The sequence below is a fragment of the Mytilus galloprovincialis genome, chromosome 14, assembly GCF_965363235.1.
Source record: "Mytilus galloprovincialis chromosome 14, xbMytGall1.hap1.1, whole genome shotgun sequence".
In the NCBI taxonomy this organism is placed as follows: Eukaryota; Metazoa; Mollusca; class Bivalvia; order Mytilida; family Mytilidae; genus Mytilus; species Mytilus galloprovincialis.
The window spans coordinates 51,723,206-51,743,456 of record NC_134851.1 but is presented as its reverse complement, the minus strand read 5'-3'; the positions used below and the strand labels follow the sequence as shown (position 1 = coordinate 51,743,456).

General features: G+C 33.5%; 1 protein-coding gene across 6 annotated transcripts in view; it reads right to left on the bottom strand.

The window, feature by feature from the left end:
- Positions 1 to 6,771: 6,771 nt before the first annotated feature.
- Positions 6,772 to 20,251, bottom strand: part of LOC143058336 (neurobeachin-like protein 1) — a 133,139-nt gene continuing 119,659 nt past the window's right edge. For all 6 annotated transcript variants that reach the window (XM_076231809.1, XM_076231812.1, XM_076231811.1 and 3 more), the window contains 2 exons: positions 10,896 to 11,044; positions 6,772 to 10,448 (listed from right to left, as the gene is read on the bottom strand). In XM_076231809.1, the coding sequence (XP_076087924.1) occupies positions 10,307 to 10,448; positions 10,896 to 11,044 (291 nt within the window). In that variant the 3' untranslated portion in view covers positions 6,772 to 10,306. The remainder of the gene's footprint in view (positions 10,449 to 10,895; positions 11,045 to 20,251) is intronic.

Here is a 20,251-nt window from a genome sequence, read left to right as displayed (position 1 = left end):
GATTTTATGGGAGTTAGGCCCATTTGGGAATTGCTGTGGTTCAAAGATGCTGTTAAGAAAAAAATACGTATACAACCTTCATTATTTCGGTAAGACTAGCCACCTCTGTAGGGCAAATATAGCCACCGAACATAGTTCAAATGAAAGGGTATAACTGGGGAAAGGCCCCTATGACATGATGTTTTTTGGAGTTAGGCCCATTTAGGAATTGCTGTGGTTCAAAGATGCTGTTAAGAAAAAAATACGTATACAACCTTCATTATTTCGGTAAGACTCGCCAGCTCCGTAGGGCAAAGATCGCCACCGGACATAGCTCAAATGAAAGGGTATAACTGGAGGAAGGCCCCTATGAAATGATTTTTTTGGAGCAAGGCCCATTTAGGAATTGCTGTGGTTCATAGTTGCTGTTAAGAAAAAAGATATGTTTACAACCTTTATTATTTCGATAAGACTCACCAGCTCCGTAGGGCAAAGATCGCCACCGCACATCGCTTAAATGAAAGTGTATAACTGGCGGAAGGTCCAACTGAAATGATTTTTTGCGAGTTAGGTCTATTTGGGAATTGTTGTGGTTCATAGTTGCTGTTAAGAAAAAAATTACGTTTAAAACCTTCATTATTTCGGTAAGACTCGCCAGCTTTGTAGGGCAAAGATCGCCACTGGACATGGCTCAAAGGAAAGGGTATAACTGGGGGAAGGCCCCTATAAATTGATTTTCTGGGAGCTAGGCCCATTAAGGAATTGTTGTGGTTCATAGTTGCTGTTAAGAAAAAAGATATGTTTACAACCTTTATTATTTCGGTAAGACTCGCCAGCTCCGTAGGGCAAAGATCGCCACTGGACATTGCTCAAATGAAAGTGTATAACTGGCGGAAGGTCCCATTGATATGATTTTTTTGCGAGTTACGCCTATTTGGGAATTGCTGTGTCTTATAGTGGCTGTTAAGAAAAAAATACGTATACAACCTAAATTGTTTTCGGTAAGACTCGCCAGCTCCGTAGGACAAAGATCGCCACTGGTTATGGCTCAAATGAAAGTAAATAATTTGGGGAAGGCCCAACTGAAATGATTTCATGGGAGTTAGGCCCATTTGGAAATTGCTGTGGTTCCTAGATGCTTATAAGAAAAAAAATATGTATACAACCTTATTTATTTCGGTAAGACTCGCCAGCCTCTTAGGGCGAAGATCGCCACCGGATATGGATCAAATGAAAGGGTATAACTGGGGGAAGGCCCAACTGAAATGATTTTTTGGGAGTTAGGCCCATTTAGGAATTGCTGCGGTTCATAGTTGCTGTTAAGAAAAAAGATATGTTTACAACCTTTATTATTTCGATAAGACTCACCAGCTCCGTAGGGCAAAGATCGCCACCGCACATCGCTTAAATATAAGTGTATAACTGGCGGAAGGTCCAACTGAAATGATTTTTTGCGAGTTAGGTCTATTTGGGAATTGCTGTGGTTCATAGTTGCTGTTAAGAAAAAAAATACGTTTAAAACCTTCATTATTTCGGTAAGACTCGCCAGCTTTGTAGGGCAAAGATCGCCACTGGACATGGCTTAAAGGAAAGGGTATAACTGGGGGAAGGCCCCTATAAATTGATTTTCTGGGAGCTAGGCCCATTAAGGAATTGTTGTGGTTCATAGTTGCTGTTAAGAAAAAAGATATGTTTACAACCTTTATTATTTCGGTAAGACTCGCCAGCTCCGTAGGGCAAAGATCGCCACTGGACATTGCTCAAATGAAAGTACGTGTATAACTGGCGGAAGGTCCCATTGATATAATTTTTTTGCGAGTTACGCCTATTTGGGAATTGCTGTGTCTTATAGTGGCTGTTAAGAAAAAAATACGTATACAACCTAAATTGTTTTCGGTAAGACTCGCCAGCTCCGTAGGACAAAGATCGCCACTGGTTATGGCTCAAATGAAAGTAAATAATTTGGGGAAGGCCCAACTGAAATGATTTCATGGGAGTTAGGCCCATTTGGAAATTGCTGTGGTTCCTAGATGCTCATAAGAAAAAAATATGTATACAACCTTATTTATTTCGGTAAGACTCGCCAGCCTCTTAGGGCGAAGATCGCCACCGGACATGAATCAAATGAAAGGGTATAACTGGGGGAAGGCCCAACTGAAATGATTTTTTGGGAGTTAGGCCCATTTAGGAATTGCTGCGGTTCATAATTGCTGTTAAAAAAAAATACTTATACAACCTTCATTATTTCGGTAAGACTCGCCAGCTCCGTAGGGCAAAGATAGCCACCGAACATGGCCCAAATGAAAGGGTATAAATGTGGGAAGGCCGCACTGAAATGATTTTTTGGGAGTAAGGCCCATTTCATAATTGCTGTGGTTCATAGTTGCTGTTAAGAAAAAAAATATGTACACAACCTACATTATTTCAGTAAGACTCGCCTGCTTCGTACGGCAAAGTTCGCCACTGGACATTGCTAAAATGAAAGGGTAAAACTTGGAGAAGGCTCCACTGAAATGATTTTTGGGAGTTAGTCCCATTTGGGAATTGCTGTGGTTCATAGTTGCTGTTAAGAAAAAAATATGTATACAACCTACATTATTTCGATAAGACTCGCCAGCGCCGTACGGCAAAGTTTGCCACAGGACATGGCTCAAATGTGAAAGGGTATAACTGGGGAAGGCCCCCCTGAAATGATTTTTTTGGAGTTATGCCCATATGGGAATTGATGTGGTTCATAGTTGCTGTTAAGGAAAAAAATATGTATGCAACCTACATTAATTCGGTAAGACTCGCCAGCTCCGTACGGCAAAGTTCGCCACTAGGCATGGCTCAAATGAAAGAGTATAACTTGGGAAACCCCACTGAAATTATTTTTTTGGGAGTCAGACCCATTTTGGAATTGCTATTAAGAAAAAAATACGTTCATAACCTACATTATTTTGGTAAGAAAATGTTGGACTATAGGCGATACTGTATAGAAGGTTATTTTCGCAGGGTATAATTTTTCACTTATTTTCGCGGATAGAACAAAATAGCTAAAATAAATTCAGCAAATTTAAAAGTGCACATGCAAGGGTACTGATAAAAACATTGAAGCCACCAAAATAATAACCGCCAAAAGATTTCGTATACCCAAGGACTTATATGAGTTATACGTCCTTGGTATACCTTATTCAATAAAAATCACAAAATTTATCAACTGTATGCCATGATTTTAATGTGACCCATTGAAATTTGGTTTGAAAAGAAAAGACTATTTCAATAAAAATACCCCCCAGGGGTGACTGGGGAAACGAAAAATAGTCACTTGGTCTTCTTCCGACCAGCAGTAAAACGCTTGTTTAATCTGATGCCTTGTGTAAAGAGAGTGCCATGCTCTTAGCACGTTAAGAACCCTTGCAACAACTCTTTTAGGGGTTCGTAGGTGGCCTGTAGCAAGGCAAAATTTTGTCCCTATCCTATATACCCTCATTTTCCAGTGGCATTTCAGATTTCACTGACCAACATCACGGATGGCCTCTATTACAAAACCTACCTATTGTATTTATTGTTAACTTGTACTCGTCCTGAACATGCATGAAATATTTGCCACTGGACGTTAAGCAACCAACAATCAATCAATCAATCAATCAAAATATTTGTTGGCAAGGGATGTCATTACTGTTTATTTTCTTACTGTCATTTTGCCAAACAATGCAAAGGTTGTAATGAAAGTTACGTACATTTAGGGTGTAAAATACATCAATGATGATGCAATTGGTTAAAATCTTTTTTGAATGAAACAATTATAATGTTTTCATCAAATTTTCACAACATAAAACACAGTTAAAATAAATCAGATTTTAAGGGCCAAAATTGTGATTACTAGTTAGTAAAACCAACTCCTTTTGATAATGTAAAAAAATACTGAATCCCGAGGAAAATTTAACAAGAGGCTCTCAAGAGCCTGAATCGCTCACCTGGTAAGCAATGCCTTATTGAACATATTGAACCATGCCAGGCAAACATGTACAGCTAACAATTCTTCAATATTACAAATATATATGACTTACTGTTTATAAATAAGGAAAATGAGACCAAAACACAAACACTTAAAACTTAGCAATGGACTGTGAAAATGAGGTCAAGTTCAAATAAAACCTGCGTAACCGACATATAGATCATAAAATATTTTCATACACCAAATATAGTTGACCTAATGCATAAAGTATTAAAAAAATAGACCAAAACTAAAAAAGTTAACTTTGACCACTGAATTATGAAAATGAGGTCAAGGTTAGATGACACCTGTCAGCTAGACATGTACACCTTACAATCATTCTATACACCAATTTTAGTAGACCTATTGCATATAGTATAAGAAAAACAGACCAAAACACAAAAACTTACCCCTATGTTCTATTTAAAGTAAGGGCGGCCATGTTTTTTGACGGATCAAAAATCGAAGCACACACTTTGTGCAGGATAATCTAAGGAACTATCATGCTAAGTTTCATCCAAATCCATTCAGTAGTTTCAGAGGAGAAGATTTTTTAAAGTTAGCAAATATGATGAACAAATTGTGAAAAATTGTCATTAAAGGACATTTACCCCTTAAGGGGTCAATTGACAATTTTGGTCATATTAACCTATTTGTAGATCTTACTTTGCTGATCATTTTTGCTGTTTACAGTTTATCTTTATCTATAATGATATTCAAAATAATGACCAAAAACTGCAAAATTTCCTTAAAATTACCAATTAATGGCAGCAACCCAACAATGGTTTGTTTGATTCGTCTGAAAATTTCAGGGCTGATAGATCTTGACCTAATGAACATTTTTACCCCATGTCAGATTTGCTCTAAATGCTTTCGTTTTTGAGATATAAGCCAAAAACTGCATTTGACCCCTATGTTCTATTTAAAGTAAGGGCCGCCATGTTTTTTGACGGATCAAAAATCGAAGCACACACTTTGGGCAGGATAATCTAAGGAACTATCATGCTAAGTTTCATCCAAATCCATTCAGTAGTTTCAGAGGAGAAGATTTTTTAAAGTTAGCAAATATGATGAACAAATTGTGAAAAATTGTCATTAAAGGACATTTACCCCTTAAGGGGTCAATTGACAATTTTGGTCATATTAACCTATTTGTAGATCTTACTTTGCTGATCATTTTTGCTGTTTACAGTTTATCTTCATCTATAATAATATTCAAGATAATGACCAAAAACTGCAAAATTTCCTTAAAATTACCAATTAAGTCGCAGCAACCCAACAATGGTGTGTTTGATTCATCTGAAAATTTCTGGGCTGATAGATCTTGACCTAATGAACATTTTTAAACCTTGTCAGATTTGCTCTAAATGCTGCCGTTTTTGAGATATAAGCCAAAAACTGCATTTGACCCCTATGTTCTATTTTTTTTGACAGATCAAAAATCGAAGCACACACTTTGTGCAGGATAATCTAAGGAACAATCATTTTAAGTTTCATTCAAATCCATTCAGTAGTTTCAGAGGAGAAGATGTTTGAAAAATTATTAACGACGACAGACGACGATGACGACGACGACGACGGACGCCAAGTGATGAGAAAAGCTCACATGGCCTTTAAGGGCAGGCGAGCTAAAAAGGAAAGTCCCTGATCAAATGGCAAAATCAAATGATCAAACATATCAAACAAATGAACAACAACTGTCATATTCCTGACTTGGTACAGGCATTTTCAAATTTAGAAAATGGTGGATTGAACCTGGTTAAATAGCGCTAAACCTCTCACTTGTATGACAGTTGCATCAAATTCCATAATGTTTACAATGATGCGTGAACAAAACAGACTTAATAGGTAAAATTGTCAAAACAGTGGTACAACAGTCATCACCGTGTCGCAATCTCAATTAGCACAAAAACAAAAAAATATTTAACAAAGAAGCATAAAAAGCATCTATCAAATTTAACAACCACAATCATTGCTTACTTACAATGTATATATATATATTTTAAATCAATCCATAAATGACTGAAATATTTGAAGTCCTGTGATTAAATGGCAAGGTTCACATCAACTCAAGTGTAGAGTTGCGTGTATGACATCAGAATGTAAACATCACACAGGAAGAGATATACAATAACTTTGTTGTTCAAAGTATTTTCATTATTATGATAGAACAATAGCATAATGGCCGGACGTTTAAAAGTACAAAGCCTAGTCATATGTACCCAAGAAACACAAAAAGTCATGCGTACAAAACACACCAGCAAAAATGAAAGAGAATACAAACAACATATTGATGGGATGTATAAGTACAGAGCCATGTCAAATGGATATCACAGAAAACAGACCAAACAGTAAAAGTCATATTAATTAGAGAACAAAGACAAATAAAAGAACAATATAACACGTTATTAAGATGACAAACAACATCAGTACACAGAATCTTTACACCCTCATGTTTTATTTGTGAAGTTCGTAAGAATACTTATCAACAAGGTCTTGGTACCTTCTGATGAACTTTGGGAAATAACTTATTGATGGGCAACAGACATGAAGTTTTTCAACCCCAGGAAGAGGTGACTTAATGACCAGGTACCAGTTACCTTGTGAAAGCTTAATTTGGAAACTAATTGCCTTTCCTTATCCATGATTATTTATTCAAATAATGGCAACAAATAAGTTATCTATTCTAATGCACAAAGTGGAAAGGGATCAGTTGCAAAACTTGTTTCCCAATCCACTTTAAATAAATATGTTTAAACTATTCTAATGCAGGAGGGATGTCAAAAGCCATTAAAAAACCCCACAAAACTTGATAGCATAAAATAATATTTATTTCCATAAGAAACAGCAATGGTACATGATTGCTACTGTAACAAAAATATAACAGAAAGAAAAGCAAAATAAAAATCTAGATACAAAAACATATGATTATATAATTATAAACAATTATTGCACTTGGTATAATCTCAGCCATGTTCTGTCTTATTATCACTTATGTAATGCATCTCTGACTAAATCAATCTCAAATGATAGTTTGTGAAGTGTATTAACTTCTCAATGTAAAATTAAATAAAACTAAGTTTAAAAAACATTCAATTTGGTAAATTTTCTTAATTATAATTTTAGCTTGCATGAAAAAGAAAAGAACTAAAGTGCGAAATTTTTTTTTCTTTTTAATTTTTTAAAAAAATTTTCAAGTGGGAAATGAAATACGTTTTTCAAAAATTTGTGCCAACTAAATAGTGAACATGAATGTGACAGCTAATGCCACCATAATTGAAGTAAAATTGTTGACTCTTATTGTGTGATGACAGAACAATTCGATGATAGTCTTACTTCATACATCAGTAAAAAAGTATCATAAAAATTAACTTTGCTAAATATAAAATGAGGTCTTTGTCACATGAATCCTGTTAGATTGACATATATACTTTACAATGATTTTACAGACAAAATAAAGTAGTAAACAAGAAACTCACTAATGGGGAGTAGATACAGTTTCCCTTTACATTGAGATATGTTATAGATTGAAATGTGATCTTGGAAAAATGGTTAAATACAGCAGGTTATGTTGGCTTTTTTTCAAGAAAATGAGGCTCAAAATTGTGATCTTTAAAATGTTTTAAAACTTGTAATTTTGGTAATAAAACAGCTGATTTTTTATTTTTATTTTGTAAGCTCTGATAATGGATGCATTAGGTTAAACAAGCATACTGTGAGTATAGTATGGCAATACATAGTCCCCTACCGGTTAAAATTTCATTGTAATGAAAAGAAATTCTAACTTGATTTATAACTTATCATGGTGTAAACTACATAAAATAACAAACAATTTACTAAAGTAAAGAAAAGGAAAAAAATCTAAAATATCAATTATCTTTTAATACAATGTCATTTACAAATCTTTTAAAAATTGAGTTATTTCCCTTTTGAAAAGAAATCAAGTAATTAAAATAAGTATTTCAAAAAAATTTAATTCTAGGAAAGTTCAAAAATGAGTTATTTCCCTTTGAACAGAAATTTTAGTAATTAATAAGTATTTCATCAAAAATCCTATTTTAGAGAAAGGGCTTTAACTGAACAAGGAGAAAAGATTGTGAAAATCGACTTTGACCTGGAACTTGTAATGATAAAACAATACACCAAAAATCAAATCAATATCTTCAAGAATTACAAAAAAAAAGTCTGGAAAACTGATTTGCCAGACTGACGGAAGGACAGACAGACATACAGTCAGACAAGAGTGCAAACCTAAAGACCCCTTCAACTTCGTCGGTAGGGGACCAATAATAATAATTTTGAAATATGTGTTTAGAGCCTACATTGTGCATTTTGAAATCTTGTTTAAAAAAGTATGTGTTATGGTACCAGCACATATTTTAGAAGATACTCTAAAATTGGTACGGTATTTAAATCATGTTTTCCAAAATCCTCCTTATATTTAAATCATATTGCAAAGTTTCAGAATACTTTTATCAGAGTTGAGACAATAAAACTTGTAACAGGAACTAGCTCATTTATTATCATGATAACTGTGTATTTACACAGACAGTATTCACCTCCCTTAAGCACAAATAATTGTTGATCATTGATTTATTTAAATGAGATGAAGCTCAAATGAACCCTGTCTGAGGAACAGCTAAATCTTAAAATGTTTCATTGACCAAATACATAAAATTAAAAAAAAAAACTTGATTGAAAAATTCATAATTTCCCTACTAGGAACCGCATATTGGTAATGCTCTTCAAAAGTTTTGAGGAAAACAAATCATAAGTATATTTTTTATAATTCTAATGTATTTTTGGTAACTTATATTGAAATAAGGTCTAAACTTTGATGTATAATTCCACTGTCAGGGGAACCAATCAACTGCCTAAATCCACATGTGTAATATTATTCAAATATAAAGCTACTTAAAGTAACCCATCTCTTAAACATATTTCATGGCTAATGTAGAGCACTGGTATAATTCAAGCAAATCAGAAAAACAGAACTCTAAATATTTTCAAATTTTGTGTACATCAATTCAGAAATATAAAGATGCCTTCCAAAATTTTAAAAGCATACAACTAACATCAAATTACAAAATCAGAAAGAAATATTGAGGTAACTAGAAATAAGGCACAAATGTATACAAAAATAAAAATGAAAACAATATTGACTATTAAAAATCAGTCTTATAAATATGATATGTATTTACACTCTTCTGAGGCATATGTAACATTATTTATTATTCAACAAAAGACTGAATAATGCCTATGAGAATGCCAATCTTATTTTTACTTAGAAAGTACTGATACAAATGTATTAAAGTAAACTGTAAAAATTTCATAATAAAATTGCTTCTGTGGAATATCAATCCACTGTAAGAATTCAATTTGAATTGTAACTGAAATCAACTTAGATGTTGAAAAATATGATATAGGTTTCTCCCAGTGAAGACATAACATTTATAATGAATTCCTTGCCTTTGTAACTTTTGTAACTTCTACTCAATGACATCTCTACATGTTTACCATTAACAAAAGCAAAATACTATCAAAAGGTATGAGAAATAATTATCCTATTGTATTATACATTTGTTTAAAGCAAGAATGGATAATACAATAACAAAAAATATTGGTAGAATCTTTTTTATATATATATGTTACAGTAAATAAGCGTAATAAAGGATTACATGGAATTCCTACTAATTTTGATGAATTCATGTAATCCCATTCCTAACATTAAAATCATGTTAGTGTTAGGGAATATGTATAATTTTAGGTCAAAATTCTAAGGATTTCATGAAATCCTTTCCAATATCTAGGGATTACATGTAATTACTACACTGCTTCAAATTACATGTGAGAACGCCAATTACAATGATTTCCTGTAACATATATACATATATATATAATTTTCAAAATAAAACAAAACGTTAGAAATTCCCAGAGATGTCTCTACAATGAATGTTGAATTTATCATCAAAACAAAAGGTTTACTGATTTAATGTTAGGTTCATTTCTTAATAATATTAAATGCATAACAAATGATTAAAACATACAGTTCAAACCCTTTTTAGGGTTATATGACTATATATATGAATATAATTTATTATACACATTTTTATATCAAATATATTGCAAACACCATTAACCTATTTGCATTCTAATGATAAATGCTGAACTTTTAAATTAAAATTTCATTTATCTTTTAATCTATTATGTCTCTTAAAATATCCCTTATAAACACTTTCTAACAAGTAATGTAAATGTTCCACCACCAACACTTTTCGTTTGGTTTCAGGTCAACCATGTGGATTTCTATGGTGATTGAGTAATTCTTTTCAAATAACAAAGTCAGTGTCATCTTGCATCAGTTCTATTTTTAACACCAATAATAATAAGCTTGCCATCTCTGATTCCTGCCAAGATGTGACTGTTGCTATTGGTTACTGATAAACAATGAATAGGCACATGGAGTGGAAACATATTGACTGTTCTTAGTCTACAATATAAATGTTTTATATCAAACAAGTGGCATTGATAACAATTACAAAACATTATTATAGGGCATTTTAAAATATCTATCTCCAACAAATGTGACTCAGTGCAATAGTTTCATTACTATATCTTTTAAGACAGTTCTCTGAAACAGCTATATCTGGCATACAAACTTACTAAGTGATGTATTTCTACTCCCTTCAGTATAAGCAAGATAAAGAGGAATATTATATTTACTACTAGTCTTTCAAAATAAATTTGATGTTCCAGATATATTGTAATGACATTTTACAGTTTCTCTGAGAGCAATTGTATTGAATTATGAAATACATAAGACTTTTGTCCTACTTTGATAATACATCATATGGCCATAATTGATGCATCTAAATCCTCTGAAATTGAAAGATGGTATGTAACTCAGACTTGGTACAAACAATTTAAACGGACTTACCCAAATATTTCCTTAATTGTAAGGTGGCCCTGAATGTCTCCTGTGATCACATGATCTCCCTTAATTATCATGTGACACAATCCATACATTAACTTTTCTGTAAACAAGTGCTTCCCATTAATGGAGTATAAATGTAAAGAAAATCTTTCCTGAAAAAAAATAAAAATAATCATATTTTTATCATTACACATTTTTTTAAAAATTTTCATGTTTTGCCTTATCTCTGTTTGCATCCTTTTCAATATTGAACTGAATATGATAAATGTCCAACCAGATGCTCCGCAGGGCACAGCTTTATACGACAGCAGAGGTCAAACCCTGAACAGTTGGGGCAAGTATGGACACAACATTTAAGCTTGATACAGCTCTGAATTTGGATTGTGATTAAATAGTTGACACAACATAGGTTTCTGACACAGAATGAATGTGGTCTAAGAACTTAAACTCAAAAACTAAAAAATTTTAAATTGGACATCTACCTATTATGGTCCAATATCCAAAATCTAAATACATGGTTAGATTCAGCATATCATAGAATCCCAAGAATTCAATTTTTGATGAAATCAAATAATGTTCAATTTTAGACCCTTAAGACCTCAATGAGGACCAATTTGATAACCGGGCCCAAATATTAAAAATCTAAATACATGGTTAGATTCAGCATATTGAAGAATCCCATATATTCAATTTTTGTTAAAATCAAACAAAAGTTTAATTTTTTACCCTTTGGACCTTAATGTAGACCAATTTGAAAATGGGACAATACTGTGCAATTGAATATTTCTAGCTATTGTGCAATACTGTGCAATTGAAGATTTCTTGCTATTGCACAATACTGTGCAATTGAAGATTTCTTGCTATTGCGCAATATGTGCAATTGAAGATTTCTTGCTATTGCACAATACTGTGCAATTGAAGATTTCTTGCTATTGCGGAATACTGTGCAATTGAAAATTTCTTGCTATTGCACAATACTTATAATAATAATTTTGGACCCCGATTTGGACCAACTTGTAAAATGGGCCCAGAATCAATCAAAGCACTGTAAGCGCTGTAGGCAGTTAACCAAAAACCAAGCCAAGCATAATTATAAAAACTGTGGCAATGTTGCTTCAATTTTTTTTTAAGATCTTTAAAGAGAACAAACATCAAACATTCATATAATGTACATTTATGTTCATTTAATGAATTAATATTAATCATTAAGGCAAATAATTCATATTTTGTCAAAGTTTTTAAAAGCCACGCATATATCAAGTATATTTTTTTCATGGTCATGAGTCTGCAGTGGTACAAGTTTGCAATGATTGCAGTTCTTCTAGTTGATAGTTAACGTCGGTATTAGTTGACTGTTAGTAGTTTAAGTTGACTTTAGTACGAGCTTGTAAAAGTATGAATGGACTTGCTTCCCTGGAAAGAAAACTGAGTTTGTGTTCAACAGTACAAAAGTTATGAGACACAAATCAGACAAATGTTTACTACTACAGAGATCAGAGGTGAGGTCTGATTAACCTGTCCATAGTTAATGTAAATGTCCCCCACCTTCATCTATGATGTCTGAGTTTGGAATAAAATGACAGGTAATTATAAAAACAGTCTTGGGCTTGAAAGATATGTTTTCTTTAAAATGAGCCATATGAAAATGAAAATCTTTATAGGACCAGAAATCATTCAAATTATAATTAAGGTAAATTCTTTAAACCAATTAATTATTTTCCATCAATAAAATGATTGTAACATAATGCTGTTACGAAGTCTTCCAAACAAAGCTCTCATAATTATTCATTCTCATGGTCGCCTGAAATTGGGCAAGGTCTAGTACGCATTGGTTAGGTCTAGCGAAGTGACATGCATATGTGACGCCTATGAGTTTGACATTGTATGTCATTCAATCTTTTTGAAATGACAAACAGGAATGAATATGGTTTAGTTTAGGAGTTGGTATTTCAATCTTTTACAAGTTCTCAAAACACACACAAGAGGGGGAAGGGTGACCCTAGGGACTACCCTTATATTTCATTTAATGTTTTATCTTGTCCCATACATAAATATATACGGTTTGGGTGGGGATCTCAACCATTATCAAATTTCAAACAGGAAGGGGTGGGGTGATCCTAGTGACTTCCCCTATATTTCATTTGATTTGTTATATTGTCCTATACATAAAAATATATGGTTGAGGGGTGGGGATCTCATCTGTTTCTAAGTTATCAAACAGGAGTGGGTAGGGTGACCCTAAGGACTCTCCCTATATTTCATTTGATTAATTCTCAAACATGAATATATATGGTTTAATTTAAAGGTGGGGATCTCGACTGTTTCCAATTTCTCAATCAGGAGGGGTGGGGTGACTGAAGGGACTCCCCCTATATTTCATTTAATTTAGAGGTGGGGAACCCAACTGTTTCCAAGTTCTTAAACATGAGGGGTAGGGTGACCACAGGGACTTCTCCTATATTTCATTTGATTTGTTATATAGTCCCATACATTAGTATGTATGGTTAAGGGGTGAGGATCTCAAATTTTTCCAAGTTCTCAAACAGGAGGGTGTACAGTGGCCATAGGAACCCCCTTATTATTCCTTTGATTTGAAATATTGTCCCATACATGAATATATATGGTTCAAGATTGGGGATCTTAACCGATTTATAATTCTCAAACCGGTAGGGGAAGAAATGCCCCACGAACTCCACCTATATTTCATATGATTTGTTATATTGTCCCATACATGAATATATATGGTTTAGGGGTGGGGATCTCGACCGTTTCCAAATTCTCAAATAGGAGGGGTGGAGTGATTCCCAGGGACTCCCCTACATATTTCATTTGATTTGTTATATTGTCCCCTACATGAAGATATATGGTTTAGGGGTGGGGATCTCGAACATTACCAAGTTCTCAAAGAGGTGGGGTGGGGTGACCCCCAGGGACTTCCCCTATATTTCATTTGATTATATATATATTGTCCCATACATTAATAAATATAGTTTAGGGGTGAGGATTTCGACTGTTTCCAAGTTCTTAAACATGATGGGGTGGGGTGACCCTATGGACTTCCCCTATATTTCATTTGATTAGTTATTTAGTCTCATACATAAATGTATATGGTTGAGGGGTGGGGATCTCATCCGTTTCAAAGTTATCAAACAGGAGGAGGTCGAGTGGCCCAATGGACTCCACCTATATATCATATTATTTGGTTACATTCAGGTATCATATAATATAGTTGCACTATTTGTACCTGTCCCAAGTCAGGAGGCTGTAATTCAGTGGTTGTCGTTTGTTTATGTGTTACATATTTGTTTTTCCATATATTTTTTTATATAAATAGGGCCGTTAGTTTTACTCGTTTGAATTGTTTTACATTGTCTTATCGGGGCCTTTTATAGCTGACTATGCGGCATTGGTTTTGCTCATTGTTAAAGGCTGTACGATGACCTATAGTTGTTTATGTCTGTGTCATTTTGGTCTCTTGTGGACAGTTGTCTCATTGGCAATCATCTCACATCATTTTTTTTATATATGAGAAACTTCCAGCTATTTTAACTGACCTATCAAAATTGAGAAGAAAAAATACCCCTTGAAATTGCAGTAATATGTTTAACTTTTAAAGCATCTAACATGCATTACCAACATTTATCACTGATAAAAAAAAATTTATACTGTTACCAGGAACATATATATTGTTAGATAAACTGTTCCCAGCTGTCATATTGTATTGGTCCAATACAATGGATTTTGACATTAAAATTGGTGTACAAAATATTTTCTACTTTTTCTTTTTTTTACATATATCTTTTGGTTTTCTATTCTAGTGTTTATATTTATTTACCATGCATAGATGTATTTTGTCACCTGTCTGGATTTTTTAGCTGATAGCCAAAACCCGGATTACCCTTATCCGGTTCTGGAATCGGATCCGATATTGTAATTGTCTTCTCGCGGCAGCCATTTTTTTTCAATGTTGTTTTTGACAGATTGTGAGATACGATTTTACTCGGATTAACACATTATTTGTCGGCGATTTTCTGTATAAAGCTTGCGGTTTAACAAATTGAAAATTGCTGTCATGAACAGTAATGATGAAAATAAGTTTGAGATAGTTTATTAGGAAACTTTGGTAAAAAAAGTTATTTTTTTATTTTCTTTCAAGGTCCGTCGGGCATGTCGGGCGTTGCTAGTAACCAAGTAGAAAGTCCGACTGCAAAAGTGGAAGGTCGCAGACCTCGGACCACCGCTAATTTGAACCCCTGCGTCCAAATTGAAAAGATACGGAAATTTTGTCTTCTAATTCAAAATTGCCGCCAACAGCGTGATCAGTTGAACTTATATTAATAGACTACTGACGTAGTTGACTACGTATTGACGACAAACAATATTCCTACGACTTTTGCAATTTGGGAAATCTTAACTACTTGTCTTTAGAGATATTCGGCGATTAAATATTTCATACATTTGTTCTTTGACTTCTTAGCCAAAAGATCAGGGGATAATAAACTACATAAGGATTCCTAATGTGCTCTACTTCCTATGTGCAACTTCAAAACTTTTGGGAAAATCGACGATCATTTAAGTTTTTTCTGGTCATATTTTTTGTAATCCAGAATGAAATGTAAGAAAAAACTGTTCAATAAGTTATAAATAACACAGTAGCCAGCTAGATGATAACAATGGCACGTATTTCAGCATTTACTGGGTAGCACACAAATCCAGGGTGCTCGCATAAGGCAGCTTAACTGCCTAAAAATCTATGTACATGTTTAGATTCAGCATATCAAAGAACCCCAAGAATTCAATTTTTGTTAAAATCAAGCTAAGTTTAATTTTGGACCCTTTGGACCTTAATGTGGACCGATTTGAAAACAAGACTAAAAATTAAGAATCTGAATACACGGTTAGATTTGGCATATCAAAGAACCCCAATAATTCATTTTTTGAAGAAATCAAACAAAGTTTAATTTTGGCCCCTTTTGGCCCCTAATTCGTTGGGACCAAAACTCCCAAAATCAATCCAAAACTTCCTTTTGTGGTAATGAACCTCGTGTTAAAATTTCATAGATTTCTATTAACTTATACTAAAGTTATTGTGCAAAACCCAAGAAAAATGCTTATTTGGGACTTTTTTTTGCCCCTTATTCCTTAACTGTTGGGACTAAAACTCCCAAAATCAATCCCAACCTTCCTTTTGTGGTTATAGACCTTATGTTAAAATTTCATAGATTTCTGTTTACTTATACTAAAGTTATTGTGCGAAAACCAAGAAAAATACTTATTTGGGCCCTTTATGGCCCCTAATTCCTAAACTGTTGGGACCAAAACACCCAAAATCCATCCCAACCCTCCTTTTATGTTCATAAACCTTGTGTTTAAATTTCATAGATTTCTATTAACTTTTACTCTAGAGTGCAACCAGATGCTCCGCAGGGCGTAGCTTTATACGACCGCAGAGGTTGAACCCTGAACGGTTGGGGCAAGTATGGACACAACATTCAAGCTGGATTCAGCTCTATATTTGGATTGTGATTAAATAGTTGACACAGCATAGGTTTCTGACACAGAATGAATGTGTTCTAATGAACTTAAATTTTTTGTTTTCTCTTAGAGCAATTCACTATGCTGTTGAATATTAATCCTTTCAAAAAAATGTTTGAAGAAATTTTCTTTTTTTTTATGAAATTTCAAATGAGAAAAATTGAACCCAATTTTTTTAATCACATCCCCCTTTCCCTTATTCCAAAACTAATCTCAATTAAAATTTCTAATGGAGTTTGCAACAATAACTACTCATTTAAATACATCATAAAATATTAAGATGTAAAAAAACTGCTTGTTATCACTGAATGGTAAAGATTATTTTAATTTATCAGTTGGTAGTAAAAAGTGAATATACATTGTATATTGTATATAACAAAGATTTAAGTTGATTCTGGACAAAGAAAGATAACTCCAATTAAAAAAAAATCTTGCTATTGCACAATATTTTGCAATTAGATATTTCTTGCTTACTATTCTGGACAAAGAAAGATAACTCTAATTAAAAAAAAATTTGCTATTTCACAATATTGTGCAATTAGATATTTCTTGCCATTGCGCAATACTGTGCAATTGAAAAGACTTGCTATTGCACAATACTTAATATAATAATTTTAGATCCTGATTTGGACCAACTTGAAAACTGGGCCCATAATAAAAAATCTAAGTACATTTTTGGATTCAGCATATCAAAGAACCCCAAGATTTCAATTTTTGTTAAAATCAGACTAAGTTTAATTTTGGACCCTTTGGACTTTAGTGTAGACCAATTTGAAAACAGGACCAAAAATGAAGAATCTACATACACAGTTAGATTTGGTATATCAAAGAACCCCATTTATTCAATTTTTGATGAAATCAAACAAAGTTTAATTTTGGACCCCGATTTGGACCAACTTGAAAACTGGGCCAATAATCAAGAATCTACATACACAGTCATGACAGTTAGATTCGGCATATCAAAGAACCCCAATTATTCAATTTTGATGAAATCAAGCAAAGTTTAATTTTGGACCCTTTGGGCCCCTTATTCTGTTGGGACCAAAACTCCCAAAATCAATACCAACCTTCCTTTTATGGTCATAAACCTTGTGTTTAAATTTCATAGATTTCTATTTACTTATACTAACGTTATGGTGCAAAAACCAAGAAAAATGCTTATTTGGGTCCCTTTTTGGCCCCTAATTCCTAAACTGTTGGGACCTAAACTCCCAAAATCAATACCAACCTTCCTCGTGTAGTCATTAACATTGTGTTTAAATTTCATTGATTTCTATTTACTTAAACTAAAGTTATTGTGCGAAAACCAAGAATAATGCTTATTTGGGCCTTTTTTGGCCCCTAATTCCTAAACTGTTGAAACCAAAACTCCCAAAATCAATCCCAACCATTCTTTTGTGGTCATAAACCTTGTGTCAAAATTTCATAGATTTCTATTAACTTAAACTAAAGTTATAGTGCGAAAACCAAGAAAATGCTTATTTGGGCCCTTTTTGGCCCCTTATTCCTAAAATGTTGGGACCAAAACTCCCAAAATCAATACCAACCTTCCTTTTGTGGTCATAAACCTTGTGTTAAAATTTCATAGATTTCCATTCACTTTTACTAAAGTTAGAGTGCAAAAACTAAAAGTATTCGGACGACGACGACGACGACGACGCCAACGTGATAGCAATATACGACGAAAAATTTTTCAAATTTTGCAGTCGTATAAAAACCAAATGTCTTCGGACGACGATGACGACACATACAAGATACCAATATACGACCAAAAAATTTTCAATTTTTGCGCTCGAATAAAAATCCCTGAACAACTATTTTTAAAACAATTTCTTTACAAAAAACAAACAAAATTTAAAAATTTTAACAGTCTTCAATGTTAAAGTGGGGAGATGTAGTATGATTACAAAGGAGACAATTAACTATCAACACATGAAAAGATCAAAATACACAGCAGGCACACTAGACTCCAATCTTAATAGACCAGGTTTGCAGTTTTCCTACCAAAACTTCTGGTTTTTTCTTTGGGCACTCAAACCAATCAAAACTGAAAGCCATTTAATAGCACGATAATGCTGAAAGTGGTGTTAAATACCAATCAATCAATGAACATTCTGAACATTTCTGCCTGGGTCATGATTTTATCTATCCATCATGTTTATAGCACTCATACCACATTAGTACGGTGACCAGACCCAATATTTTTTAGATTTAATCGTCAAACATACTATATGGCTATATTATATATCATTGGATTCGGAAAAATGAGTACTATTGAAATATCGATGTCGTCAAAAAGAAATGTGGTAACAGTTTTGCATAAAATGGGGTCAAAGATCAAATTCTGTTTTTATTTTTTTCTTCCATACTTTCACAATTTGAAGAAATATATAACAATTTCGGTTAAATTCTAGATACAGACATTTTCTTATATCAATGAATTATCTCGAAAATGTTAAAAAAAAAAATGAATAAGAAATCGATTTTTTCTGGAAATTTGCGTTTTTCAAATACTTGTTCTATTACACAAGATCAACACATATTCTGTTAAAATTACAATAGTTACCTTGCCGGCTGACATTCAACCTCATCAATAAATGATAAATATTATTTTTACCTGCCTCCTACTGTCATGAAGGCATATTTTGCATAAGATCATACATGAAATTCATTAAAACTACAAAGTACTCAATACTTCGAAAATAGTTACAATTCAAAATTCCAATCAAACAGATCCACACAACAGAACTATATCTTCTGGTTAATTGTCACGGAACATGATATGAAACGTTTTCATAATTCTGACCCTTTACAGGATAAAAGCCCAGGACATGTAAGGTTTTGTAGTGAACAAACACATGACTCTTTCACATGCAGATTTTCCTTTCCATGAAGACACACGATCCTGCAAGAATTCTGCTGAAATATGCCCTTTAAAATACACGGGGTGTAATGCATCATTTTACTCTCGCCAACCGTATTCTAAAGGTCACCGGATAGGGGTTTAGCCATGTGTAATGCGGTCTAATTTTTTAGTTTGAAACGAAGTACGTAAAACATACTGTTTCAGTGCCGTCTCGCAGGAAGGTAACCTGACTAAACTTACATCTTTACTGGTGATAAACTTGAACAATTATTATGATGGAGTGGTTTTAAAGAGATAGTTCTGATTATAAACCTTTGAAATTATCTTTCATGTCAAAACAAGGGCTACATCATTTTCAATATTACCGAAACTCTAAAAACAACTGAAATAACCGTGCGTGTCCTTCGAAATCTTGTAGACAGTTATTTAATATACCTACTCCAAACAGAGACAAAGTTGCATAGCATAGGGTTAGTACATGTGCAGCAGGCAACAGTTTACAAATTGTTGGGGAAAGACAGACACATAGTTATTGAATGGGTGGAAATCTCCGCCTATCATTTACACTACTAATGTCCAACATCTGAAATCACAACTCGCTTGTATGTGACCTTTTTTTTTTATAGTAGCGAACAAACAGAACAATTACAATTGTATAAGAGGTCCGTATGATTGTTCTTCCACTCTTTCACATTTCCCTAAACTCCGTGTCAAAGTTTAAGGCATTGGGTATAGGCCTTCTCTTGAGTGCTGAACAAGCTACGACAGCCACGAAGAGTGTTGTTATAAATAACTTTGACAACTTCGGAATTAACAAACGTTCTGACTATGTAAAGCTCACATCAGGTGATTTGTCAAAGTTTTCCAGTCAGGAATACTTCTCCGCTCTATAATCTGATACACTTTGATGGAAGCTGCATGTAGTCTCTGTGCAGCGTTCCCTTTAGGCAGACTTTAT